General features: G+C 42.3%; 1 protein-coding gene across 2 annotated transcripts; it reads right to left on the bottom strand.

Moving 5' to 3' along the window:
* Positions 1-494: 494 nt before the first annotated feature.
* Positions 495-25,095, bottom strand: LOC102686979 (uncharacterized). 2 transcript variants are annotated; one of them, XM_015363334.2, is made up of 22 exons: positions 24,734-25,095; positions 21,873-22,007; positions 18,235-18,360; positions 15,790-15,942; positions 14,378-14,569; positions 13,483-13,657; positions 11,443-11,550; positions 10,824-11,039; positions 10,480-10,620; positions 9,524-9,664; positions 8,511-8,714; positions 8,165-8,320; positions 7,675-7,818; positions 6,617-6,763; positions 5,995-6,219; positions 5,341-5,466; positions 4,617-4,820; positions 3,447-3,593; positions 2,769-3,086; positions 1,995-2,138; positions 1,673-1,764; positions 495-1,351 (listed from the first exon to the last, which is right to left on the bottom strand). In XM_015363334.2, exons 1-22 carry the CDS (start codon positions 24,947-24,949, stop codon positions 1,346-1,348), a joined length of 3,516 nt encoding a protein of 1,171 aa, XP_015218820.2. In that variant the 5' UTR covers positions 24,950-25,095; the 3' UTR covers positions 495-1,345. The 2 variants fall into 2 exon arrangements, with proteins under 2 accessions (XP_015218820.2, XP_069035100.1); XM_069178999.1 differs by lacking the exon at positions 24,734-25,095 and adding an exon at positions 22,710-22,800.
* Positions 25,096-27,402: the final 2,307 nt, after the last annotated feature.

Raw genomic sequence — 27,402 nt, 5'->3', positions numbered from 1 at the left:
AAAAGTGTATCTCTTTTAAAAGTTCAAACCTATTACCTCTAATATTAAGAACGTATTTTAATATCAGGGTAGGACAGTTTCTTAACGAGACTATTTTCTTCCGGGAATGATTTTATGTTACACCCGAATGGATATATGATAATAGATGACTGTGAGCTGGGTTATAGTTACACAGTAAATGATTGAGTGTATAACGTCCGGGTTTAATAGGTTTATATCCTTCGGGATATAAATTTTAAAATAGTTCCTACTAAGCTCTTATATTTACAAACTATCCTGTCGTTTCACAAACCCCGATCAGCATCATGTGTGCTGATCTAAGCAATAATACCCAGGGAAACGGAGAGTATAGCTAACCTTGGTCTGTGAAAACATGGATATATCTGTGTAGTATTCTCCGTACAAAATGAAGATTATTTTTTCATTCTTTTGGAAAGCTAGTTGGAAAACAACATTACACTTACAACGGAAAATGTTCTATGAACATTTTTTAATATAAACAGTTAAGAGATTGGTATGCAATGCAACTTTTGGGTTATTCATTTAAAATTAAGACAATACAATGAGTATTAGCTCAATTAAGTCATTTTAAATAGATATTTGGTTAAATATTGCTGCAATTATATTTTCTCTATTTCACAATGTTACATTTTTCCACACCATTACTGATCTAGCATGTGTATTTCAAAAGGTAAGAGTACCTGGGATTTTTAATCACAATCTGCCAATATTACAGTATAAAGACATATTAAGATAGTCTAAGACATAGATAATATAAAATAATCCATTATGCAGAGTTTAACTTACCATCATCTAATTGCCAATTACAAAAAATAAAATGAGAAACAATGTTCTCAATATTATCCCAAGGTGATACCATCTTCCATTACAAACATCAAATATCAATTTGCAACACGTTGTTAATAAATCAAGTCCAAAGAAATTACATTTAAAAATAATTTCCTTTGCACATTGCTTTATAAGCGTTATTGAGATGACAACCGTGTCATTGTGTACAGCAGCCTAAAAAGTGTCGTTTTAAATTTAGTCAATTTCCTTGAAGTCAAGAGGAAGAAAAACTGTTCAAGGCAGTTCATCAACAGTGTAACTGTCTCCAGCCATGAGTTTGTGTGGGGTTATTTTCCATCCCTCGACCTTCATCCCAGGCCTCCTCAGCAAGGTATCCAGTATGAAGGTTATTCCATGAGCTCGAGCCCCAGGTTAAAAATGTTTTGGTAGATTTCACAGCACCAGCCTGCTCCAAAGCCAATCCCTGCGTAAAGTAAGCTCTTCCTTGGCTAATCTGGGCATCAGTGTGCACAGGCTGCTGCTTAAAGAACACAGCTTAGATCTGAAAATAAAACGGGTTGAGGGACAAAAAAATGTAACACTTCTGAGAGCTGACTTTTTAAAATCAATGCAGATTACACTTCTGGTGTATTACATTTTGAAGGTCAGCAACATTGTTGAAAAGGTTAACCCCTTACGTTAAGGGCATAACAAATAGCAGAATTGGTATTTTTCATATAAAGTTTTACCTTCCAGCCTAGTGGATGGTAAAGGTAGTTCATACAAGGATACTGTACAACAAGCATTATCCTACAAGTAAACACTAACACCAATGTGAGGGTCTGGGCCTTTTTTTTTTGGTGTCTTTCTATGCGGAAATCACCTGATCAGCACTGTCTTCAAACAAGTACTTGAATCGAGCCTGCAGCTCCTCACCCAGCTTCTCCTGGGCACACTCCCAGCTGGGCTCCCAATCTGCAAAGGAAACGGGCAGCTTTGTCACCATAGGCCCCCCTCTCAGACTCGTAGCTGGTAGTGTTTTGTTTCTTTAAAATCGGGCAACTTCCCAAGATCATAACACTTCTTTTGCCATTTTTGTCTGTTTTAATGATAACGCTTAGTTCTTTGTGTTTCATCCAAGCGCTAGTTCTGGGGGTCCAGAGCTGAGCCAAGGCAGCTAGCCCTGAAGACTTGTGGGCAATTACCTTGGTGGGAGCAGTCAAATCTGGCCGAGAAGGTGACCTTCACGCCATGTTTTTCTGCTGTGTCCTCGAACTTGAGCGACTTCCAGCCTTTCTTATCAAACCACTCCTGCACCCGGTTCCTCGCTGGGGTGCTGTTGCTTGCATCTTAAAAGTTAACCCAAAACTTGGAATCACCAAACAGTCACACACAAGGACAACGTTTTGAATTAGGACTACAAAGAGTGTTTCACTAAGCAGTATTGTGATGAAAAACTTAATTTTTAAGGTACAATTTAAGATCCTTTAAAATACCAGGATTTTCTTTTCAGTTTCCCTAGATTTAAAATGACAAAATTTTGTTTGTGACCGACTTGAAGTTAAAACTCCTTAATGTAAATAAGGCTCAAGCAGCTAGGGAACATTTTAACATGAACACCACATGGGCTGTATGAAGATGAAGTTTGAAAATGTAGTTGGGGCTTTATCATCTTAAGTTGTTGACATGTTACATCAGCCTTCCATTCATGTTCAATAACCCTATAAAGTTAGTCCAATACAGGATTACAGTGACTCAGAGATTAACCCAACAGGTGCAAGGCAGGATACTCTCTGGACAGTAACTTATTTATCTCGGCACAAACACACAGGGGACAATTTAAAGACTCCACTTAACCAAGACATGTCTTTTTGGACAAGCAGAGCACATGTAACCACAGGGAGAACATGCAAACTCCACACAGAAGGTACCTGCACTTTCCTGCATTGAAAGGTCCAGAGTAATGAGGAGACACTGACCTTCCTCCCCCATCTCTCCCAGCAGCCCGAGGAGCCGAGAGCTGACTTCTTTCTGTGTTAGTTTCTTGGAGCCAAGCCGATGGCCACTGCTCTCCAGGGAGAAGTTGTTGAAGTTCAGCTGAGCAGTGGCCTTGTGTAGGGTGTCAATGAGCTGAAAAGTGGGAGGACTCTGCTGGGTCTCCTGTAGCAACGTGGTGAGCCTGCCCACTGAGTCTTCACCGTTTGGCACCTTGGCCGCCAGGCCCCAGTCAAAAATGTGGGTGAGCTGGGAGAGAGTGAACCTGGAGGCCTCGGCTTTGGCTAGGTCTTCAGAAGACCCTGAAAGACAAACATATCTTATTATCGTATACAAAATCCACTCGTGAATCATAAAGACCTGACTAACCTAGTCTTCAGTTTGAAGCCACTCCAATGACACTCATCTAACGTACAAGATGGTTACAAAGTTAGCTGTTCTTATAACAAAAGAAGATGTTTACCTTAAACAAGGCTTCAGGAATCAAATTGTTTGAAGGCAGACTGAGAGAGTGGAGCAAAAAGTTGAGCTGACAAACTATGAACCCCATTCACAATGTTTGCTATTATTTTTCAGGAATGATCAATGACAACAAGTTAAAAATATATACACTGAGCTCAGGAAGATAGGAAATTTGACCAACAAGACTGACTCTAGCTCACCTTTTCCTTCACACGAAACTGTAAAGGAAGCAACTTTCAGCTGGCAATTGAACTTCTTGTCTGCAGTTTCAGTGAACTCTTCCGTGGGGAGATCATATGAATTCTGCTTGAAATGCTCTTTCACAAGCATCGTCGCTTTGATCTCTTCTGTGAAACAATAAGAAAAAAGACACGTACTGTCTTCTTAATCTCTATGGGGAGGAATTCCAGTCCAAACCTTCTGGCTTTCACACTTTCCTGAGTAGTTAATTACTGACAGAATATGTGAGTTGCTTAACAGGACTGATATACCCTTATTCTTTGTAGGTATTAAGCCGTTATTGATGAAAGTGACCTACAGGACTAGAGTCCACTGTCGTATCTACTACCCATGGCTTTAATATTTTAATAATTTGCATACAACGCACCAAACAATCTTTCAGTTTCAATTTCCAATACATTCTCTGCATGCAAATTCACAAATGTCCATGGTTAGCCTGAAGAGTGAAAGTAGAAAATACATTTCTTAGGCGGGTGCTGTACTTTGGTGGTGGTGGAGGGGAGTCTCCATTACCTGTAAAGTGCTTTGAGTGGAGTGTCCAGATAAGCACTATATACAGGTAATGGGGACTCCCCTCCACCACCACCAATGTGCAGCATCCACCTGGATGATGCGACGGCAGCCATAGTGCGCCAGAACGCTCACCACACATCAGCTATTAGTGGGGAGGAGAGCAGAGTAATGTAGCCAATTCATAGAGGGGGATTATTAGGAGGCCATGATTGGTAAGGGCCAATGGGAAATTTGGCCAGGACGCCGGGGTTACACCCCTACTCTTTTCGAGAAACACCCTGGGATTTTTAATGACCACAGAGAGTCAGGACCTCGGTTTTACGTCTCATCCAAAGGACGGCGCCTGTTTACAGTATAGTGTCCCCATACTGTCCCCATACACCTCTTCCAGCAGCAACCATAGTTTTTCCCAGGAGGTCTCTCATCCAGGTACTGACCAGGCTCACACCCGCATAATTATAATCCCTGTGTGCTGGCTAAACTGCCATCTGGGCCTCCCCGAGTATAATCTGGTTTCCCTGCAGAGGGGAATCCCAGTGGTGGTACATGTATTGGAGTCCATCATGATGGCTGAACACCATGTTCATCGGCCCATGAAAAGAGAAGCGTGAACACACCTGCTTCCTGGAGGCCCAGCACTAGGCAGAGTTTAAGGTATGATTTTCTCGTGGCTTCCTTCTTAGAACTCCAGCTCTGCTGGGTTTGAATGCCGAGGCCGACGAGATGGACTGTCACTTTGCACACAAACATCTTCACCACGCTCACACGGCTGGTGACCTGAGGTGGCTGCAGACCACACTTCTCCAGCAGCCTTTGGATTTCTGCCACACAGACACATACATAACAAAACATTGCAGCATGTGAACCGTCGTCTCTTTGTTTCACGCTTGGTGCTCAGGCACAAACATCTCACTTCTGTGTTGTTTTGGACAAGAATCACTGTAGATTTTAAAATTAGGGAGACATTAGGTTCAAGTTTAAAATGATAAAATAAAGGCTACAACATATTCAAATGAGCACTCATAAGTATAGCATTTATTTGTCCAGTTTGTTAACAGTTCTTCCAGTCCCAAAATGTAGAATAGCGGCCTTCTGAGAGGGCATCTAAATCAGGCCCTGTGTGATGCACACAGCTAAACTGTAAGTTCAGTTTGTGCATGCTCCATTTTGTGCCCTTGTTGTGTTATGTACAAATTAAATCCCCATCGAAGGTGATTATTGCTGCATGACAGGGCTCTGAATGTCACAAAATGCCATTTTAGTTATTCAGGAGGGAGACAGGCTGAAGGCATGAAAACCACCCAAATCAAAGCCTCCACCAAATACTGGCGGCTATTTTACCTGGAGACTCAATCCTGGGCATTTTGCTTTGAGCAGGCAGCTCATCGAGCTCGTCAAGCTGTGTTACCATGGCAACGGAGTCACTGGCCTGAGCTGAAGATTCTCTCACACTGCTGATCTCTGAGGCTGGAGCAAGAGCAAGAAAACGTTAAGCATGTTTTCTGCTTTCTTTCATATGCAACAACCCCTCTGAGATTTACTTTCAAGCACGGCCTATTAATTTGTTTCTTTATACCCAGTCTTATGAAACCCTGCCCCTATGAAAATAGGACAAAACATACTAAAGTTGCCCAGTATTGCTGTGTCATTTCAAACCCATGGTATATCAATCCTCTGGATGAACAGCAGCTCTGAAATGTGCCGGAGAACGAGACAGTTTCTGCTGTGTTGTGTCAGCTTGGTTTGGCACTTGGTGCTCAAGCACAAACATCTTACTTCTGTATAGACTCATTTTAAGGTGGCAGGTCTTTAAGTCCTAATTCTGTTGCAGTTTTAATGGACATTGGTACTGGTCTCTGCCCCATGTCTTCTGAGTCACCAAATTGACTATGTCAAACGTCCTGAACACTTCAGCCAAATGAACAGCTTAAAAAGGGGTGTTGTCTGAGGTTCTAAAGGAACACAGAGGTCAATAGGAGACTGAGGCCTCTATACCTGTGACTTGGTGGCCTGTGCCAGGAGGAAAGGCAGTGTCACAGCATGGTCCAGGAACAGGCTGGTACAGGGGTTTCTCCTGCCCGTGCTTTATCAGCAGCTCCTGAAGTCTCCCTTTGTAGTTCCCATCAGCACAGGCAGGGTCCCACCCCAGGACCCCTGCCAGCCTGGCCAGGGCTTCTTTAGCTGCCCCCTGTTCTGCCTGCTGCTTTCTTGAAACCCCTTCTACAATACAGAGAACCAAAACTCATAAACAATACATCACACCACATCACTAATCACTGAATTCTAATGAATCTGACAAGAAAACTGATTTTGACACCAGAAATATATGAGTCCTTCTTCAGTTCAGTACCAAGTTTTTTTTGTTGTTGTTGTTTTTGCTAAAAATGATAAAAAATGATCGCACACTCTAGTAAGGGAATAGTCTGCAGTAAACATCAGAGATTGCATACTCTTATCTTTTTAAAAGAACAGCAGTTTATTTATTTACAGTATTTTCTTTTCCGAAAAAAAAAATGTTACCTGTCAACTTTCTTCACTGAATGGGACAACGTGAGGCAGGGAACCTAAACCACCTATTTTTTTAAAAAAAATTGTAAACTTTGTTCATGCTCCCCACCTTGACTCTGGAATGCAAAGTTTCCAGAGATCTCCAGTTTGCATGTGAACAGTTTGTCCACAGACTCACACGTCTCTACAGGTGGGTTTAGTCCAGATTTAGCGAAGAAATCCAAGACTACCTGTTTGGATGTGCTGGAAGAGGCAGCTAAAAAAGAGGAAGATATAAAATCATTCAATTCCAAAGGCCGTGTACAAATGCTTAAAATCCAGACACTGAACTCAGATATCAAAGAAATAAAGTAGACACACGTTGTTAAAGATGACAAAAAGGAATTTTCAGAAACACAGGACCTTTTCACAAAATAGTTCTAGTAGGGAGCTGTGTCAGCATGTGTAGGCTGCAAAGGACCAAGTAAAGGTCTATTCCAGAATCTCTTTTTTTTCAGCATGGAATAATCCTTTACATGTTCCTTTTCACAAAATGCCTACAACAGTGTTTCCGTACCACTGCCCTAAGGTCCCCAGAGGTGAGGAACTAAAAACACAGCAGTAAATTGTCTTCATCCATTATAACTGCCTCTTTGGCTTTGTCTGCAAGGTCTGGGCAGGGATTGGTCAGCATTGCCCCAGAGACTGGTACTGGTCTGTGGGCTCAGGGCCTGAGGAACATGGGCCCACAGAAACGGTCTCATTCGGATTTCCATAAAAGTAGCACAGCAACTCCAATAAAAGGAATGCTTGCTTTTGAATTCTTAAACAGTTCCTGTTTTAATAATAGAACAATAGCAGGTTAGTAGTTAATGGACTGGTGACACTCAAAATCTCCAGATTTTGTGCACAGTAGAGCTAAATTACATGGACTCTCAGAAAAAATATGAAATTGTTTTAACTGTGCACAGCGCTTTGCACCAATAGTGTAAATACCAGCCTGCTGCATAACATATCCACAGTGTCGACTGCACTATGCTCAAGGCAATGGAACCAGATATGGAGCTGTTTGTGTCTGCTCCCCTTTGTGCCTGGTATTCTGTTAAACTTGAATTATTTCTAGACCACAGCTGCTTATATCACAAGTCTGTATAGAGAACATTAGAGGCACAACAGTCCCACTGGTACCTGAGGCTGTGTCAGTCAGACCAAAGGACAATGCCAATATACTGTAGGCTCCCTGAATGGCATCCTTTTTCTTCCTGTGTGTTTCTGCTGGGTCGAACACTTTCTTCACAGGCACAGTCACACTGGCAAAGTACAGCTGGCCTCCTGTTGTAAGATGGGAAAAAGAATACACCTATCAATGTCAACCTCTGATTAGGATGAGCCTGGCCTACTAATTCTCTGGCTTCACTGTAGAGAAGAGCCATCAGGTGCATTATGGGGCTTAAAGGAAATATCCCACACTGACAGGCTGAAGGAACTGAACCTTTTCAGTCTTGAACAGAGAAGACTGTAAAGGGGGGCCCGATAAAAGTACTCAAAATATGCAGACATCGACAAAGTCAAAGTAGCAGATTTCTTCTTCCTGGGAAAGCTGGCATGCCTAGCTTGCAGTCAGCTGGACCAGCCCCGCTGAGGAGCTGAGGAGCCCTTGAAGAGGCCGTCCACCAACCTGAGGACACCGAGAGCTCCTGGGAGGGCTCAGCTGTCACATGGTTGGTCACCTGGGCCAGCCCCTGGGCCGGCTTCTGACCTGGTGGATCGGGGTCTTGTGAGCTGGGGGCCGGCAGGTTCTGTAGCGGGGTAACTGTGAGAATCACAGGAGCAGCTAATAAGGAAAAAAAAACGCCAAGAGATTGGTGGTAGAAAACAAATGTAAAGACTTTTCCATCCACCCATTTTCTTACCATCAATTCAGGGTCACGAGGGAGCCGGAGCCTCTCCCCGGCAAGCAAAGGGCACCCCAGGTCTAAAAATGACCCCTACGGAAGCAAGGAGCTGTAATGGGTCTTGCTTACCGAATCCTACTCCATCAGCTCCTCCGCAGCTCTCCGCTGATGCGTGATACGAGGCCTCACCCAGGTGCCTGCTTTCCAGCAGCTCCTTCAGTGCGCCCTTGTGGTTTTCCTCAGGGCCGCCGTGCCAGCCGAGGAGCCCAGCCAGACGGGTGAGGGCCACTCTGGCGGCCTGCTGCTCTGCCAGCTTCTTCTTGCTCACACCGTCTGAACATACAAACAAATCGACAGGCATCAGAGCAGCACAGCCCAGTACAGTGGATATCAACACAGCACAACCCAGCACGACAGGTAGCAGCACAGCACAGCCCAGTACAACAGGTACCAGCACAGCCCAGCACAACAGGTAACAGCACATCACAGCCAAGTACGACAGGTATCAGCACAGCACAGCCCAGTACAACAGGTAGCAGCAGAGCCCAGTACGACAGGTAGCAGCACAACACAGCCCAGTACGACAGGTAGCAGCACAGCCCAGTACGACAGATACAGTATCAACACAGCACAGCCCAGTTCAACAGGTAGCATCACAGCCCAGTACGACAGGTAGCATCACAGCACAGCAGGTATTAACACATCACAGCCAAGTACGACAGGTATCAGCACAGCACAGCCCAGTACAACAAGTAGCAGCACAGCCCAGTACAACAGGTAGCAGCACAGATTACAGAATACAAGAGCCTTCACTTAGCTACTAAGCAAGGTTTTTTTGTGTCCCCCACAATAAAGATAAGATATTTTTACTAAATAAAGTACACATTTTTTATATACTCCTTTTAATCCACTCCTTAAATAAGCTTGTCAACACAAACTAGAATGCATGGACATCTCTTCCTTGAAGAAATCTGCCTTCAAGTATCCACTGTTTAATGTGCGCTGATACTAGTCACCACAGTGACAGTAATAGCAGGCTATGTTGTTCACACTCCTCTATACCGTATATTTGAAAATAAAACTTAATTCAGTACCACACTCTGGACAGAAACTGTGTACTTTCCTCAACACACTTCACTCACCATGACTTTTAAAAGTAAAGGGCCCAGAGATTTTCAGTTTGCAACTGAATTTGCCATAAGGGCTTGTCTGGAGTATCTCCTCTGGCTGTGTGAAACCAGACTCTGAGAAATGTTGCTGGACTTTCTGCTTAGCTGATTTGCCTGAAAAAAAAAGTATTTTATTTAAACAATATTATGCTTCTTTAGCCTGTTGCTACTATTTAAAAATGGAACTCATTTAGAGTAAAACATGTAACATTTCAGAGATGGTAAAAGTTCAATAATGTCCATATTCTGCACCACACACTGCCTGTCAGTGTCCCTGAACTCCAGGTTTATGTGCTGTGTACTCTTAACAGGTGTCAGTTCACAGATTAGCTAAAGTTATGAAAACTGCTACCCAGTCTGCTGTCTGGGAGAGACCCCGCCACACTCCACAGATACAGACTTGTTTAAAAGAACTCAAACAAGAAACCAATTACATTTTAAACAAGTTTTCCTAACAATTTAAATCACCTTAACAGACCTAATTATAAAGCAAAACTTTTACGACTATCAACATTCTCAACATTATTTTTGCTAATGTTAGGCCTGATTTTATTGTGGAAGAAGTTGTGGATCAGTTGTGAAGAAGGCTCAAGTGCTCAAACATTGTGTTTCTTCTTTCTACTTTCCAGCGTGGAATTAAACTTTATTTGTTCCTTTGCAGCCTAGACACTTGCAGCTTCCCTCTTGAACATCTAATTTTATTATTGGTTAAATAACATTTTTATTCACCCTCTAATCCACCTATTCTATTTGCCTTCTCACGGGTCCTCTTTTTCAAGAATAATTCTTTTGTTTCCTCATAAAACACAGTTTACTCAGGCAGATACAGTATAATTTCACAATATTCTCAGGAACAAAAGAAAATCACCACAACTTCAGATGTCAGATGGACAGAAAAGTAAAGGGTGAGACAGAGGATGTGTATTTACCTGAAGAAGAGACTTCCAGGCCAAACACGGAGCCTAATTTGTCATAAGCTGCTTCAACTGCCTCTTCCTTCTCACTGTACTCATCAGGAGCAATAACCTCTGTGTTCAGAGTGACAGTCACACTTCCTAAAAACACCGGGGCTGTAGGGGTAGAAATGTTTTACTATTTGCTAGACAGCTTTGAAGAAAACAAGGCATGAACTGTTTATCTACGTACATAAGGTTTTTGTACATCTATAAGTAAGACATTGAATACCTTTTTTGGTTAGCTGGTATAATATAATGTAAATTTTGTGTCCCTCTCTTGTGTTTTTTAAAAGCATAGGCTTTGAAGAGGAAGGCACCTGTTGCAGTTGAGGATGTTTCTGATTGGTCGGTGGGCTTCAGCAGAGGTCCTGGGGGTTGTGTAGAGCTGTCTTCGCCTGAGGCCAGAGAAGGTGCCTGCTTTTCCAGTTCCCGCAGCGCCAACATTGCCACCTCCTGGTGCGCCGCCTTCACACTGAGATGAACCTGTCTGCCCTCGAATTTCTGCCCATTCACCTCCACCATCGCGGTGTAGCCTGGCAAGAGCAGCGTGCGTCAGCAATGGTTCCCACAAAGCCCTGCATCTCCCTGGCTGCTCCACACTAACCAGAGCCTGCTACCCCTTGAGTAACAGAGTGAATCTTGGCTCTGTTGTGAAGTCCATCCGTTAACAAAACACTGAAAGGGTACTGGACTAAGCGTTGGAATGACAGAACAGCATATGTTACACTTCATGTTTGATCAGGGAAAAAAATAAACCAGTCAGGAATAACTCGTAATTTATATTCTCAGCCAAAGCATATAATAATCTTTCAAGCCATGACATGTTAAAAATCTGTAACATTAATCTTTTCCTGCACTTTTTAGCCCTGTATTATTTCTTATATCTGAATGTTTCTTAAATACCATCCTCCTAATGCACTATCTGGCTGTACGTACCTTTTGCATGGGCATGTTCTGTGAACACAGGGAGGGGCCACCTATTCTTCTGAGCCATTTCCAGGAGATGGTTCTTGTACCTGACTACCTCAGCGCTGAAAATAGGCTCTGTAAGACAAAAAGCAAAAGAATTTCAGCCTCATAACAACACCCCATAACAGCAATAATAATAATTTTAAACTTCCTTTATATGTAGCTGTTCATCCCAAAGGATCCCAAAGCACTTCACACACAAGAAGGGACCCATTTCATCCCTCACCTGAATGAACACACTGCACCAACTGCGCAGCAGATCAATGGGAGGAGTGTCTCACCAATTGAATTAAGGGGGAAGGACAGATTGTACAAGCTCAGAGTGGAATTTAGCTAGGAAATGGAGGATAACACCCCTACTCCTTCCAACAGTGTTGTGGATTTAACGCCTGATCCAAAAGGATGGGGCTACCTGCAAAAACCATTTTGAAAATTCTAGTCCAGAAAGGAGAGAGCCACTTACTAGTTCAGCAACAGGAACAGGAACCTAATTCACAGTTGAAAAATACCAGTTCAGGACACCCCAGAGACATGGGTACAGCAATTTTGTGTCAGTAATTAGCCTTGGTCCAGTATTCAACAGCTGTCACCAAACAGAAGGCATAAAATGGGGTGGTGGCTCTGTGGCGAAGGATCTGAGCCTGTGGCTGGAAAGTTGCCAGTTCAAATCCCACGGCTGGCAGGGGAATCCTACTCTGTTGGGCCCCTGAGCAAGGCCCTTAACCCCAACTGCTCCAGGGGTGCTGTATCAATGGCTGACTCTGCGCTCTGACCCCAAGCTTCTCTCTCCCCGTCTGTGTAACTGTGTGTCTCCTGGAGAGCAAGTTGGGGTATGTGAAAAGACAAATTCCTAATGCAAGAAATAGTATATGGACAATAAAGTGATCTTATCTTATCTTAAATGGTGCAGATGAAAGCACCTGTGTGGGACAGCAGCTGACAAGCTGTTACCAAGCTCTGAGGTGTGTGGTCATGCAGGAGGCTGACAATTCCAACAGAAGCTTTGGGCAATTTCAGTCTTTCCAGAAGAGCTCTGTATTTCTTTTAAAAAACAGCTAAAGTCAATTTCTTTCATAACCAGTTTAGTTTAGCACTGACCAGAATAAACTGGAAAGACTGATGATGCATCATTTACTTTATATCAGGGCACAAAAATTATGTTCCAAAAAGTTCAAAGGAATGAAAAATATGAATGATATTGAGGTAAAGAACAATGATGTTCACACTGATCCGGAAGTGTTTGCTCACCAGTATGGATAGTATTTGGACATAAAGATAGTCTGTGTACAAGCAAATTTAAGCGCTGCACAAATTTTAAAAAACAAGGCACTTAATATTTGAGTAAACAATGAGTTCATAAGTGTTTGTTAATGACTCATAAACAAACCCTTATGAACTTTGGACAATATGAGCCATGGTGGTGGAGTTTCTAATGAGCTTCCAAAAATAACTAGGAGTGTTGTTCAAAATTCAGTCATGCACAACTGGACCTCAAATTCAGATTCAACCACCTTTATTAATAGGACACATGAATTCCACTGTTGCCAAAGCAAAAACAATTAGCAATACATTTACATTAAAAACCCCATTATTACCATTCAAGAGACTCACTCTGTTACTTAGCTGTGATAGGAGATCACATACTGGGACTGCAGCTCTATAGAGTTTCTCCTCCCCTCACTCAGTAGGATTGATCATTATCCAGGCAGAACTGGGAAACTTCACTCTCACAATGCATTCAGATCAAGTTCTCATTTTGGAATGAGACACACTCTCATAGGAGAGAGACTTCTGTGACTAATGTATAATAACTGCTGCACTAGTCTTATCAGGAAACATTGTCACTTAGAACAATAATATTTTTAAACTCTTATCATTTGTATTTCCAGAAAAATAGGAGTCAATTTCAACCTGGGGAGAAAAAGCTCTAAAAATACACTCAGTCGTAAAATTTGAAGAAGGCCCTGTGCATATGACATAATTTTAGGCCCTTCGTCTTTGACTCACCATCATTCTTCTTCTCTAGGTTGTCCACTTTCTCAGTCAGGACGGTGAGCTGCTGGTCATGCAGGTGTACTTTCTCAAAGATGAAGTTCAGCTGCTTTACCTGTGGGCCCAGCTGAACCAGCAGGTCCTTGTTCTGATCCAGGAACTCCTTCATCATGCAGAGCTCCTCATGGCTCTAGACAGACACACACAGGAGACAGCTCGACATTCTGATGCATCTCACACACACGCTACCACATGGAGAGAGACAGACTTAATGGACAGTCTCAAAGACTGAGAGTTGAAAATATTCTAGATATTTAATAAACCTACTAGTAGAGTAGGTGATATAGTTCAGTGTAATTGCTCTTTAAGAGTTCACTGGCACATTGGAAAGGTTTACTGTCACTCTGACAGTACCATTCCATACTCATTTCTGAAGGCACAAAATACAATTGTCACCCCACATCAGAGTGCCAAACCTCCAATGAAACAGGTTTCCACTGAGGAGTTTCTGTTCCTACAGTAAAGGCAGGAAGATTAGATACTGTCTGTTGTGTCAGAGTGGGTTCCCTTCCCCACTATCTTTTTAAGTATCACATACTTTAGTTAGAAAAATACAGTATAATACAGTGTCTTATCATAGTGCATTAATAAATAATATTACTCACAGAAATTGAAATGATAATTCTGTGACGTTGTTAAAAGATGTTGAATGCAGACAGCAAGAGACATGAATTTACATCTTATTTTAAAATAAGTCTGCTTCCCATAAAAACTGTTTTATAACTTTGAGTATTGTGGCTGGTCTCAGTCAGATGTAGTCAATCAAGACTGGCCAGTTTATTGATTGAACATTTTCACATGTCATTCTGCAGATATACTGTATAAGTGTCTCCTCCCAGGCAGCTCTTACTTCGGGCAGAATTTTCTCATCCTCAAAACGAAGGGCCAAGGACTCGATCTTCTCCTTCAGCGCCTGCTGCTCCAGGTCGTGGATCTTCTGTACGCTCAGTAAAGTGTCGACAAGGCTGCCGCTTTCAAACACCGGTAAGTCAGGCTTCTGCTCCACATTCCCTAACAGAATGTTGAGCTCAGTCTCCTGCAGCTGGTGACAAGAGAAAATGCTCGACTAGGTGGGAGAAATGAGGGCAAACACCAGCACTTGAATACAAAATGTCTTCTGGAGAGGAAAAAAAACTTCTAATATTTTTGCTTAAATAACTAAACCACTGAGGGCTCCATTAAAACAAAAAAAAAACAGGAGACTCTGTGACTCCCCAGGAAATCTACAAGACCTGGTCAAAAAGCTCAGGAGGCTTAAACATAAACTGCCACTTAACTCAGGTACTCCTACACCTCCGTCTTCACAACTGCTCTGTCTTCTGCTTTTCAAGTCATCTAAGTTCTTAATTACTTAATTGAGCCCTAAAGATATTAATTATAATATGTACATTTTTTGATTCACTTGAAATTTCCATGTAAGACTTCAAACTAAGAGGTCTCCAACCCTGGTCTTCAAGAGCCCCAATATAGTTAAAGGTCGTCTGTTTCTAAAGAATTAAGAGTCCCATTAAGTTACTTATTCATTCAGTTAAATTAAGATTTGGGGTCCTAAATGGGTCATTTCACAAATCTCCTGCTTAATTGATCTCAGTGTGATTCCAAATCGTTAGAAACTCTGCTTTGGGGTTCTCCACGTCCAGGGCTAGAGACCTTTTTAGAACAATCCAATGGAGCAATCAATCCAACTGAGGGCTGAACTTAATATAAGATCTAATTTGTACGCAACAACAAATATAGAGGTTCTCAAGGTTTGAGAAATCCTGCCCTAATTTCAGCTGAAGACTCCTCTTCATTTAACCATGAAGAACTGCCACAGGCCAATAATGCAGGCTGAGCACTATGATCACAGGTTTAAGCCTTAGTCATGTTACTAGCTGACTGTGACTGATTCCACAAATGGCAGTGTTCATCTGGCTGAGCTCAACTGAGGGTAGGGCTGGACTAGACAGCTCAGCGATACAGTGCCCCCTGTGGCCTCCTGGGTGCTTACAGGATTGGAGTTCTGGTAATTAGGGACACCCTTCTCCTCCAAACGCCATCAGTTCACCGGTACTGGGCTGCCTGTAATATGTTGAAAGACGAGTGATTCTAATATAGGCGGGGCAGAGGAGTCAATCTACACTTCCTCATTCGCCTCTGAGGAACCCTAGCTGAGAACCAAGATTCCAAAGCGCGTAGGTAAAACAAAAGTTTGTAAATAAAAAAAAATAAGAACTTCCACTGACCTACAAGTGATGAACAGCAGTCTCCAATGTGTCTCACCTCTTTAATTGCGGTCTCCAGCTCGAACATGCTAGGCACGTGTTTCTTCAGCTCAGTAACAAGGTGCAGAATTTTCTGCATGTGCGTCATCATGTCCTGTGTTGCCACCTTCATATCAGCCGAATGCATCATCTTGTTTCTTACATTGGTAACCTTCATGAACATAGAGCACAATTAATGACCTACCCAGGCCTTAAGCTCCTTAAGTATTGCTTGCATATCTTTTCTTAACTTCAACCAGAAACAATACACAATGCACTAAAAGCAATTGTTTCAGTCTTCTAAAATCTCAGTTTACTATTATGTTGTTTTTGAACACCTCAGGCAACCTAATATGATCTTTGTTGAAGGTTAACAACTTGATCAAAAATAATTATTTGTATTCACTGCAACGGATTGCAGTTACATAGTGGCCACACACGATTCCCCCTTAACGACTCCTTAAAAAATAAGCTGGAAAGACACAGGCAATTGTAAGTCTGCACTCTTCAAACAGAATTAAATGTGATGTGTCAGTGCAGCTATGAAGGTGGAAGCACAACACAACTGAATTTAATCTTGCATTCAAGACAATTTATATGGTCAGTAAGAAAATAATTGAACAATAATCTGGTTGAAATTTGTTCTGGTTGAAGTTGAAACAAAGAGGGTTGCACAAAGTGAAAGCACAGTGTAAGGATGAAGCTGTGGTCTTGTCTGGACATCATTTGTCACGGACGTCCAAAGGGACTAACCGTGGGGAGTAGGAGAGCGGAAAAAAAACCCAGATGCGTAGCGGCGAGACGGAAAAAAGGCCCGGGCTCATTAGTGCAAAGAGTTCAGGAATGCCGGAAAGAAACCTATGCCCTCAGGGAGCGGACGTGGGGCGCCCTAGTGCTAGGCGGGTGTCAGGACATCAGAACGTCAATGCTGAGCAGACAGAGTGCAAGACCCAGAAATATATAGCCCAAGGGAAAGAGAGGGACAGGAAGGACAGCAGACTGGAAACTAGGGACAGGACAGAGAAGGAGCGCCCTCTGGCTGCAGAGGGCGTGACACATTCCCCAGAAGCCTTTGGGAAGTGGGGGACTGCTGTCCCAGTCACCTGACTAATTGTGAGAAGACAAAGAGAGCAGAGGGTCATGTGAAAATCTCCAGAGAGAGGAGAAGAACTGACCCGGATCTGTGGAACTCTGGAACTGTGGACAAAGAAACTGTCAGGTTTTTTAAAGAATCCCGGGGAAAGATGAGAGCTCATTTGTGAAATGTTTCAGAGAGAGACTGAAGTTTTGTTAATTTTAAAGCCCGAAATCAGCTTAGTTGCCTGACATGTTAGTCCAGGGACTATGCTCAAAGAAAAGTTAGGCTTTTACTTAGGTGCTTTGGTTTGTGAGGTTTTTGTTACCCTCATGGTGTTTCAACACGTTTGTTGAACCAGACATGGTTACTGACAGGCAGGATTTGCAGGGATTTGGTGATCTCTGGCGGCTGGCAGAAAAAGCCGAGGCTGAAGGCACTCGGCACTCACCAGAGACAGCTGACGACAAACAGGGATGGAGAAGATTTATGGTGGTCAGAGTAGAAGAAACTGCAAACTAGCAGACGGTTCTGGGAAGGTGCCACTGGATCGGTGCTGGTTGTCATGGTAGCAGACATGTTTCAGGTTACAGGTTTCAGGTCTCAGACGTTTTTTGATTTTCAGGTTATCAGTCTGTTGGGTCTCTCAGAACTAAGTGCAGCACTTCCTGGGGAATCTCAATGTCAGAGCAACATTTCAGTGGCATAATATGTTTTAAATATGGGAAATCAAATTGGATGATTGATTGGATAATAGATTGCATGACTGATAGGGTGAGAGGCACACTAACAAATGGCCTGAGTGTGTTGGGATGGTCCCAAGATGAATGTGATCATTTATGGAAATGTTACAGGCTGCCAGAGCATCCAAGGACTGCGAACTGCTGTCCACCTGGGCATGGCAGTGCACCCCCACCCCCCACCCAATGAGACTCCCTGGACACAGGAGCATTCAGGGGTGCCATGTGTGGATGGTGTTTAATAACTGAGGCATGTGGAAATAGCGAGCAGGTGCCCATGTCCGTTCCTCAATCCAAGGCCCCTTCAGGTATTGTAATATGTTTATTATAATTTGTGTAAATTGCACAGTTTAGATTTTACAGCTATGTTTGTGTCTGTTTTCCTGGACCCACCTATTTTAAAGATCTCATTACAGCACATCCAGTGGGATGTCACAACTCAAACAAGAGAGTGAACACATTTCTCACCAGTGGACTGGTTTCCTGGCATGGAGGATCTGGTGCTTGTTCAGACTGTGCCTGTCAAGCGACAGGCACTAACAATACTTAAGCCAGCAATGCAAATGATGGTGAATTCCAGATTAGTCCAAGGTTTTAAATTAAATACCATCCCAAGGAACGCTGTAAGTGCTGGCTATTGGGACAGTACCTGGTCCAGTGCTATGGTATTCACATACTTCTTGAAGTGAGTGCAGACCTTCATCAAATTCAGGAATGCAGAGATATCAAAATCCTGCACTTTGCTGTGGTCCTTGTTTCCTCGTGGCATGTAGACCTACAATAAACAACAGAAACTAGAGTCAGATCCAACCCCAGACTCCCAAATTCACATACAGGACTAAGATACCTACTGTACAGGCTCCTCTTTTATTCAGAATTTGAATGTGAATGTGCACTTCTTTCTTTCCAGCTCATCCCCTATTGCAAAACAAAAACCCTATTCACAATTTTCTCAAGCCAGCCTGTAAAAATAATACAAACTTTAAGATAAATGTTTGCTCTGTCAGAAAATCTGGAAACTGCAGTGCTTTAAAACTGATTCTTTGTCTGAAAATGTTATTCAATTTTTTTCAGTTCACTGTGCAGCATTTCTTTAAAATTGCAGTTTCTAATGTTTCTAATGAACACATTTTCTTCCTGTTACCACCATGGCTGCTGCAGGGCAAACTGACAGGGAGCAACCCAGGCGCAGGGCTTCGGGGCTTTTCAGGAGATTTTGGGGACCAAGAAAACAGAGGGCAGAGTGGGTAGACGTAAGAGCAGAAAGTGAGCTGCTGGGCTGAGAGCTGCCCGGGGATTCAGGCTGCTGGGGTATCTGGATACGACAGCCGAGCTTCATCGCCGGGCCAGTCCTGGCGAGTCTTGGCTTTCGGTTTTGGTTGCACACAGACGATGAACGTGGAGCTGCTAGCCAGACAGCGCACAGAAGCTCCAATGTCAGAGCACCGGTCTAGTGGCAAATCAAGCCTATAGTCAGAGTACTAATTGGTGGTTCGATTAGAAGATATTAGAAGATGCCTGATTGGTGAGTTAGGTGACCAGCGTCAGCCCCAGCCCAGACCAGACACTTCCAACAGAATAATTGAACTTTATTTCTTTAATATGGATTCTTCGTTCCGCAACTGGTGATCAATTGATCACCCAAGGTTTGCAAATTCTGTTCTGTCCTCCTTATCCTGTTCCTCTTCCTCTGACCTTCTAGAAGACAAAATACAGTTACTTGACAGTGCTCTTTTATCTACCATTGACACCTTTGCTCCTTTAAAAACTCGAACCATCTCTTTCTCTCGCCCTGCCCCCTGGTACAATGACCATCTGCGATCCATGAAGGCAGCCTCTCGCAAACTTGAGCGTAGGTGGCATCTTTCTGGCCTAAATGTACATTATCAGGCTTGGAGAGATTACTTATCTGATTATAAGGTTACCATAGAGTCTGCTAGATCCACCTACTTCTCTCACATCATTGAAAATCACCAAAACAACCCCAGACATCTTTTCTCCATCATCAACAGACTGCTCAAGCCAAACTTCCCTACCACATTACCTGCCTCATCACAACTTTGCAACACATTCTTAGATTTCTTTACTTCTAAGATTGACAAGATCAGGCATCACATTCTCTCCACTACGCATATCATTTCCATACCTCCTCCCTCCTCATCCAACTTCTCTGGTTCCCTTCTCTCCAGCTTCTCTCTTCTTGACTCAGCATCCCTCAACAAACTAGTTACAGGCATGAAACCCACATCTATTTTAGATCCCATTCCCACCACTTTATTCCAGTCCTGTTTCTCTTCTCTCTGTCCCATTGTCCTCAATATTTTACATGAATCCATGAGCACTGGCGTTGTACCAATGGTCCACAAAATTGCTTCCATTACCCTTGTGCCAAAAAAGCCTAACATGGCTCTCGACAATCTTAACAATTTTCGCCCCATCTCCAACTTACCCTTTCCTTCTAAAATTCTCGAACGTGCTGTCACACTTCAGTTACATAACCACCTCATGACAAACAACCTCTTTGAACACCTCCAATTTGGCTTCCGTCAACTTCACAGCACAGAAACGGCCCTGGTCAAAGTCACCAACGATCTTCTAATAGCTTCTGATTCTGGTTCTCTCCCTATACTCATCCTTCTTGATCTCAGTGCTGCTTTTGACACTGTTGACCATAACATCTTACTCTCTCGTCTTAAGACTGTGTTTGGAGTTTCTGACACTGCCCTCAAATGGTTCAAATCTTACCTCACTGATCGCTGTCACTTTGTCTCTCTTAATGGGTACAGGTCTGAAATTGGTCTTGTTATGTCTGGTGTCCCTCAGGGCTCAATACTGGGCCCCTTGCTCTTCAGCATTTACATGTTCCCTCTTGGTCAGCTTTTAAGATCACATGGCCTCAGCTTTCATTTTTACGCGGACGATACTCAAATATACATCCATACCAAACCTGACAATGATGTGGCTGTCTCTATTCTATCTAATTGCATCTCTGACATAAAAATTTGGATGACTCAAAACTTCCTTCATCTCAACTGCAACAAGACTGAAGTCATACTTATTGGTACCCCCCATCAACTTCATCAAGCCAGTCCTGTAACCCTTTCTGTAGATGGCTCTGTACTTGAGCTTCAATCAAAATTGAAAAACCTAGGGGTTATATTAGATTCTGGCTTAACATTCAACCCACATGTGCAGCATACTGTCAAAACATCTTTTTTTCACCTTAGAAATATCGCAAGACTACGCCCTATGCTATCACCAACTGTGGCTGAAAAGCTGATCAACACATTTGTATTCTCTTGAATTGACTACTGTAATGCTCTACTTGCAGGGGTATCACAATCTACTCTGAACAAACTGCAGTATGTCCAAAATTAAGCCGCCAGAATCCTGACCAGGTCTAGAGCAAGTGTTCACCTTACTCCTGTCCTGGAGTCCTTGAATTTGGCTTCAGGTCAAATTCGATGTAGACTTTAAAATCCTCATGCTTACCTATAAGGCTCTGCATGGCTTGGCACCTCAATACCTGTCTGAATTATTATCGCCCTACTCCCCACCTCCCAACCTCTGCTCTTCAAATTCTGCCCTCCTTACTGTCCCCCAAGCCCGTCTACATTGTATGGGTGACAGGGCCTTCTCCTGTTATGCCCCCAAGCTCTGGAACTCTTTGCACAAGGATATCAGAGAGTCACCTTCTCTAAACTCCTTCAAATCCAGACTCAAGACCCTCTTCTCCAGAAAAGCCTTTACTTAACTGGTTCCATTCTTCACCCCTCTGCTCCTCTTAGTACCACCATCCACGGTCTCCTCTATATATTGTAATTGTGTTTTATCTTGTGTATTCTTCTTCTTTATTGTTGTTGTCATTCTGTAAAGCGCTTTGAGAAGCCACCTTTAAAGGCGCTATATAAAATAAAGTTTATTATTATCTTTCCTATCTTAGGAACGAACGTACCATTCTTTTGTAAGAGAGACAAATTAAAGCACATTAGAGGTTTTCCATTACAGCAGAAATGTTTAGGTGAACATCAAGGAATGTGGCTCATTTGGTAGCTATGTCACGGAAAATAAATAGTAACTGTGCATTAAAATTTGCAGAAATATGTCAAGTTTAAGTTTGTTCACTGCTGAGGTTGTGTTAACTTCTTTTCACTTAGAAAATCAACAAAACGTGTAATTTGGCCAGGGGTGCCCAAACTGTTGCATACAACTGTATATCTTGGTGGCTACTTCCTGGTGGTTAATTTCTGGAACAAACAGAACCAGCAGCAGTGTCCACTGACTTACCTTTGCCACTTCCCATTTCTCTGTTGGCCACAGATGAGGCCGGCTGTTATTCCAGTAAATAATCCCTTTCCTGTTGCTGTGGTTCGAGAGGATTTCATCTTTCCACTGTGTGCAAGCGGGACACACCTGAGGAGGCTTGGGGAGAAAGTAGACCACTGGATCTCAGGACACGTCTGTGACACTTTCCTAATTGAAGCCCTTGAAGGAAGCAGCTGAGGACCTCTGCATAGACTATTCGCCAAGAGGGAATACAACTTTCCTTTAAGCTCTGAACAATTTCACTTGCTTAGTTTCGTACATACATTCACCTGAAGGTTATATTAAATGAACACTAGGATGGACGATTCTAGGTTTAAAAGAAGGAGAACTTTTATTTTTTTTATGTATGGATTTTTTGTTTGTATTTTAAACTCGTCGATAAAGACAGGATCTTAATTACATTTAGTGCTCGAGTAGTTAACACACAAAGGTCCTCACAGCCAGTCTACCACAAGCAGGGTTCTTCCCCAAACAAACCTGAACATTTTTTAGATATGAGAGAGTACACACAGAGTAGGTTGATACTACACCATCTGCTTTTCTAACACAATACAGCAATTACTATTACTCTATTTGTGTTGAAGGCTGTCCTGAAGGCAGCTGAGATGGTTTAAAATGCACCATGTGGGCACGGTGTTTACCTACAGGAATTCCATACAAATATTCCTCAGTAGGTACCTTACCCTTGGAAATAAAATACAAATCTTAATTGGGGTGAACCCGTTTAGTTTAAAAGACAAACTGAGACATATCAGTTAGGATATGTTTTAAATCTCAGACATCATGTGTTTCACACACCTCATTATGGCTTCAAAAGTGCCATAGCAGAAACGTAATCCAAAAATGTCCACCAGGCACCCAAAATGCATCAGGATCCAACAGGGGTCTTTAATCCTGGTACTGGTTGTTGGTACTCTGGTAAGTTATATAGTTCATTACATATATCAAAATCATGTATCTGAAACAAATTTAAGTTATTTATCATTTCATAAAGTAAAGTGTTCCTGTCAGAAAAAATATCTATTAGAATTAAAGGGTACTCACATTTTATAACCAAATTGTTATCTTAATTATACAACTTAACCAATCACCTAATTAATTGAACAAACCTAACCTGTTTCAGGTCATAAAGGATTGATGATTCACTGTGGTAAGCCTTAAATTTCCTGGACTTGAGGCTCTCCAGGACAGGGGTGGTGAACTTTGGGGCTCACTGTTACTAACCCAAACAACATATGTGAAAAAGTATTTACCCCCTGTCTGATTTTCTGCAAAATGAACTTGTTCAGAAATGTTCAGGGGTAGTAGTAGTATATAGAGCAGAGTCTGAGAGAAAAATGGCTTCTTTCATTTGTTTGGTGTGCATGGTAATCAAACATGCAATCTACAGGTGTGAAAAAGTTACTGCCCCACCTAGTGTACTCAACCCAATTAAAGGAATAATTAGGGTCAGCTGTTTGAACACTCTGGTAAACAGTCAGGCCTGTGTTATGCCAGCCCTGCCTAATATAAATCTGACTAACGCCGGCCCTTATCATCAGAAGTGAAGTTGTTAGCATACAGGATCTAGAGGCACATCATGCCCCAGTCAAAAGAAAGGCCTAAAAAAACCTCTAGAAAAACATTGCTTATGTTTATTAGTCTGGAAAGGGTTCCTGAAAGCCTCTAGAAAAACATTGTTGTTCATTAGTCTGGAAATGCTTACAAAACCATTTCTAAGGCTCTGGGGCTCCACCAAACCACTGTCAGAACTATATTGTACAAAGGAGAAAGTTTGGAACAGTAGTTAATCTTCCCAGGAATGGCTGTCCTGCCAAAATCTCTCCAAGAGCAAGGCATGAAATTGTCCAGGAAGTCACAAAGAACCCTAGAACAACATTGGCTTGGTTAAAGTCAGTGTTCATGCCTCTACCATCAGAAAGACACTGGGTTAAAATAGGACCCATGGCAGAGCAGCAAGGTGGAACCACTGCTCTCTAAGAAGAACATGAGTGCTCACCAAATTGCACCTGGATGGTCCTCAAGAGTTATGGAACAATGTTCTATGGACAGATGCGTCAAAAGCGGAGCTTTTTGGCTGACATGAGCCCCGTTATGTCTTGCAAAAACCTAACACAAAGCATTCCAAAGTTATACCAACAGTCCAGCATGGTGGTGGTTGTGTCATGGATTGGGGATGCTTTGCTGCATCAGGACTTAGATGTCTTGCTATCATTGAGGAAACCATGAATTCGGCTCTGAATCAGAGGATTCTACAGGAGACCATCCGATCGCGATCTGAAACTGAAGCACAGCTGGGTCATGCAGCAAGACAATGATCCGAAACACACAAGCAAGTCTGCATCGGAATGGTTGAAGAACAAGAGTTTAAGAGCTTTGGGGTGGCCTGGTTAAAGACATACATGTTGTACCAGGACCTGTAAAGAGCAGTTCATGCTCGAAAACCAACAAACGTCACTGAATTGAAGCAGTTCTGCATGGAGGAGTGGGCCAGACTTCCCTCCACAGCCTTGTGACAGACTGATCAATAACTACAAGAAACATCTGGTTGCAGTTACAGTTGCTAAAAGTAGACTAACCAGTTATTAAGTCTACTGGGGCAATTACTTTTTCACACAGTGCATTGGGTGTTGCCTAACATTCTTTGACAAATAAATGAAATACATATCAAAATGTTGAAAATGTGTTTTTTGTTCACTCAGGGTCCCTTTTATCTAATATTAGATTTTGTTTGAAGATCTGATACCATTCATTGTGAAAAATATGCAGTAGTGCAGAACATCATTCAGGGGGAAAGATCTTTTTCACAGCTCTCTACCTACCTTGGTGCCTTGAGGTCCGCAGCTTTTCGTATTACACGGGGGGCGAGCCTGACACTTCTGTCCCATCAATTTATTGCCGAGCTGAGAGTGAAAGGTTTCGGTTTCGTTTTCCAGAAACGTTTCGAGCCTGGTTCTCAGTAACAGCAGAGTCATGGTAGTTTTCAGCCAGTTCTTGTACTCGGTATCGGTGAATCGATGTTGCATTAAAGCCGCCATCACGACCAACGCTGGCAAGGACGATTAAGTCGTCTGTTCTATCGACACTATGCCGATTCGCTCTGCCACCAACTTGGCTTTGTCGGGCTCTCCAGATCGGGAAGGAAAGAATCGCGCAAAGCTGTCATCTGGGCCGGCCGAGTCTCCAGTTCACATGATTCTGATAGGTTGAATTACGTCACGGCCATGAGCCATGAGCTTTGAGCATAGTGCACTACAGTAGATTTATTCAGCGCCTTTATAGTAAGCGACTTATACAGTATGTATAATAAACTGCATTTGTGCTACGAAGTAGCAATGTTTCACGAGTAGACATAAAGCAGGGAAACTTTTTATTTTATTTGTTACTTTTAATGGAGTAAAAAGTAACCTTTGGAGTATTGTTACGTTTCAACAAAAAATGGGTGTGTCTTATTATTAATGTTAATGTTATTATTCATCTCTTATTAATAATGTTATCATTCTAAAGCATACATAAGATTTAAGAAGCACGTTTCTGATAAATTAATATCTTTTCTATAGATCTACCTCGAATTTAAGTTTCTAAAATTAAGTTCTTAATAAGGTAAACGTTTCAGTATAAGTACATTTTGGACATCATGAAACAGAATACGATATAGTTTTCACTATAAACTGGAGAGTTGTGTGCAATTTCTGAAATTTTGACTACGATATTTTGCCAGAGAAAATCGTTATCCTTCCCAGTTCTCACCACGATTTTACTCGGTACTTTCAGCAGGTTTCTTATTTCCTGGAACTGAGGGTGTTGTCTATTCTCGCAGCTGTGCCCTTCTATATTTACTGCATACATGTTGTAAAATATATTTACCAGATTTAAACTCAGACCTGTACAGCACTTTAACCTTTAACATATATGTGGTATTGTTTAAGGTGGTTTCATTAGCCTTAATTTACTTAATTTCACTGTATGTTTTAAGGCTCTAAATATACTTGCAAGAGGTGTAAAAATACGCTTTCTGGAATCGATACTGGTGTTCCTAAAATATGAACATTTTTGGTACAATAATTATAAAACTATATTACGATATTTAGTCTACTGCTGCTTAATAAAATGTACATTTTAGTGAACAGTTTTCGTGCTTGTTTTATTCTGGGGCGCTGTTCTACTGCACTTCAGCTGTATATGTACATATGTATTTGGAGCAATATTATCGTAATAATCTTACTTAAAGTAACATTGTCTTAATTACGTCTAATTAATACATCAATGTCACGTCAGCCTGCCAAACCAAGATCCCAACAGATGTTCGGTAAGAAATTATGCTTGTTCAGTGCAGTACACTCTTAAACACCCATAGCCACACTTTGATTCAAATACTCTGAAAAGCAAATTTACAGTTCTGTTGTTTTCTACATAAAATTGATTTTTTTGCAAATTTAGCAAAAATGACCCATCTGGCCATCATCTGTCATCAGGCTGTCTCATCTGAAAAAAGAGACATTCAAAATTTTAAGTGCTTGCAAAAATCAGCCTACAAGTATAGCAGTGTAATGCTTCAGATATTTTAATTATCTGTATTACACATCTGTCATATTACAGTCTTGGCCTACAGTTCATAGGTACATTATTCTGGGGCATGCTAGCATCAAAGAAATAGGAGGCTTATCCTGGAGAATGTTTCTGAACCAATCAATACTAACTTTTCTAAAAGAATAAGATGACAACAGATGATATCAAATAACAAAGGACGCTTAAGAGAAATCAAGAAATATAGTAAAAGATGATGAAGAAGTTTTAATGCTAATACAAAGTGATCTGGCTGGAGCTCTTCATGCAAACGTGTTCTTCAAAGTTCTGCCAGTCTCTACCCAGGTTGGCAGAAGAGATGTTTTACTGACAAAACAAACAGACCAAAACAAAGCCTGATATGAAATCAAATGGACATCCAAGACAACCGTTAACACAATACTCTTTAGCGCCAGCAGCCATATCACTCTGCACCTCACAACTGGCAACCCACTGAAGCTCAGCAGGTGTGAGCCTGGTCACTACCTGGATGAGAGACGTCCTGGGAAAAACTAAGGTTGCTGCTGGAAGAGGTGTTAGTGGGACCAGCAGGGGGCGCTCACCCTGCGGTCCATGTGGGTCCTAATGCTCCAGTATAGTGATGGGGACACTATACTGTAAACAGGCGCTGTCCTTCAGATGAGATGTAAAACCGAGGTCCTGACTCTCTGTGGTCATTAAAAATCCCAGGGCGTTTCTTGAAAAGAGTAGGGGTGTAACCCCGGCGTTGTGGCCAAATCCCCATTGTCCCTTACCAATCATGGCCTCCTAATAACCCCCATCTATGAATTGGCTTCATCACTCTGTTCTCCTCCACACTGATAGCTGATGTGTGGTGAGTGTTCTGGCGCACTATGGCTGCCGTCGCATCATCCAGGTGGATGCTGCACATCGGTGGTGGTGGAGGGGAGTCCCCATTACCTGT

Source organism: Lepisosteus oculatus, chromosome 15 (assembly GCF_040954835.1).
Source record: "Lepisosteus oculatus isolate fLepOcu1 chromosome 15, fLepOcu1.hap2, whole genome shotgun sequence".
Lineage (NCBI taxonomy): Eukaryota > Metazoa > Chordata > Actinopteri > Semionotiformes > Lepisosteidae > Lepisosteus > Lepisosteus oculatus.
The sequence above is the reverse complement of the archived record's forward strand: the minus strand, read 5'-3'. Positions and strand labels throughout refer to the sequence as shown.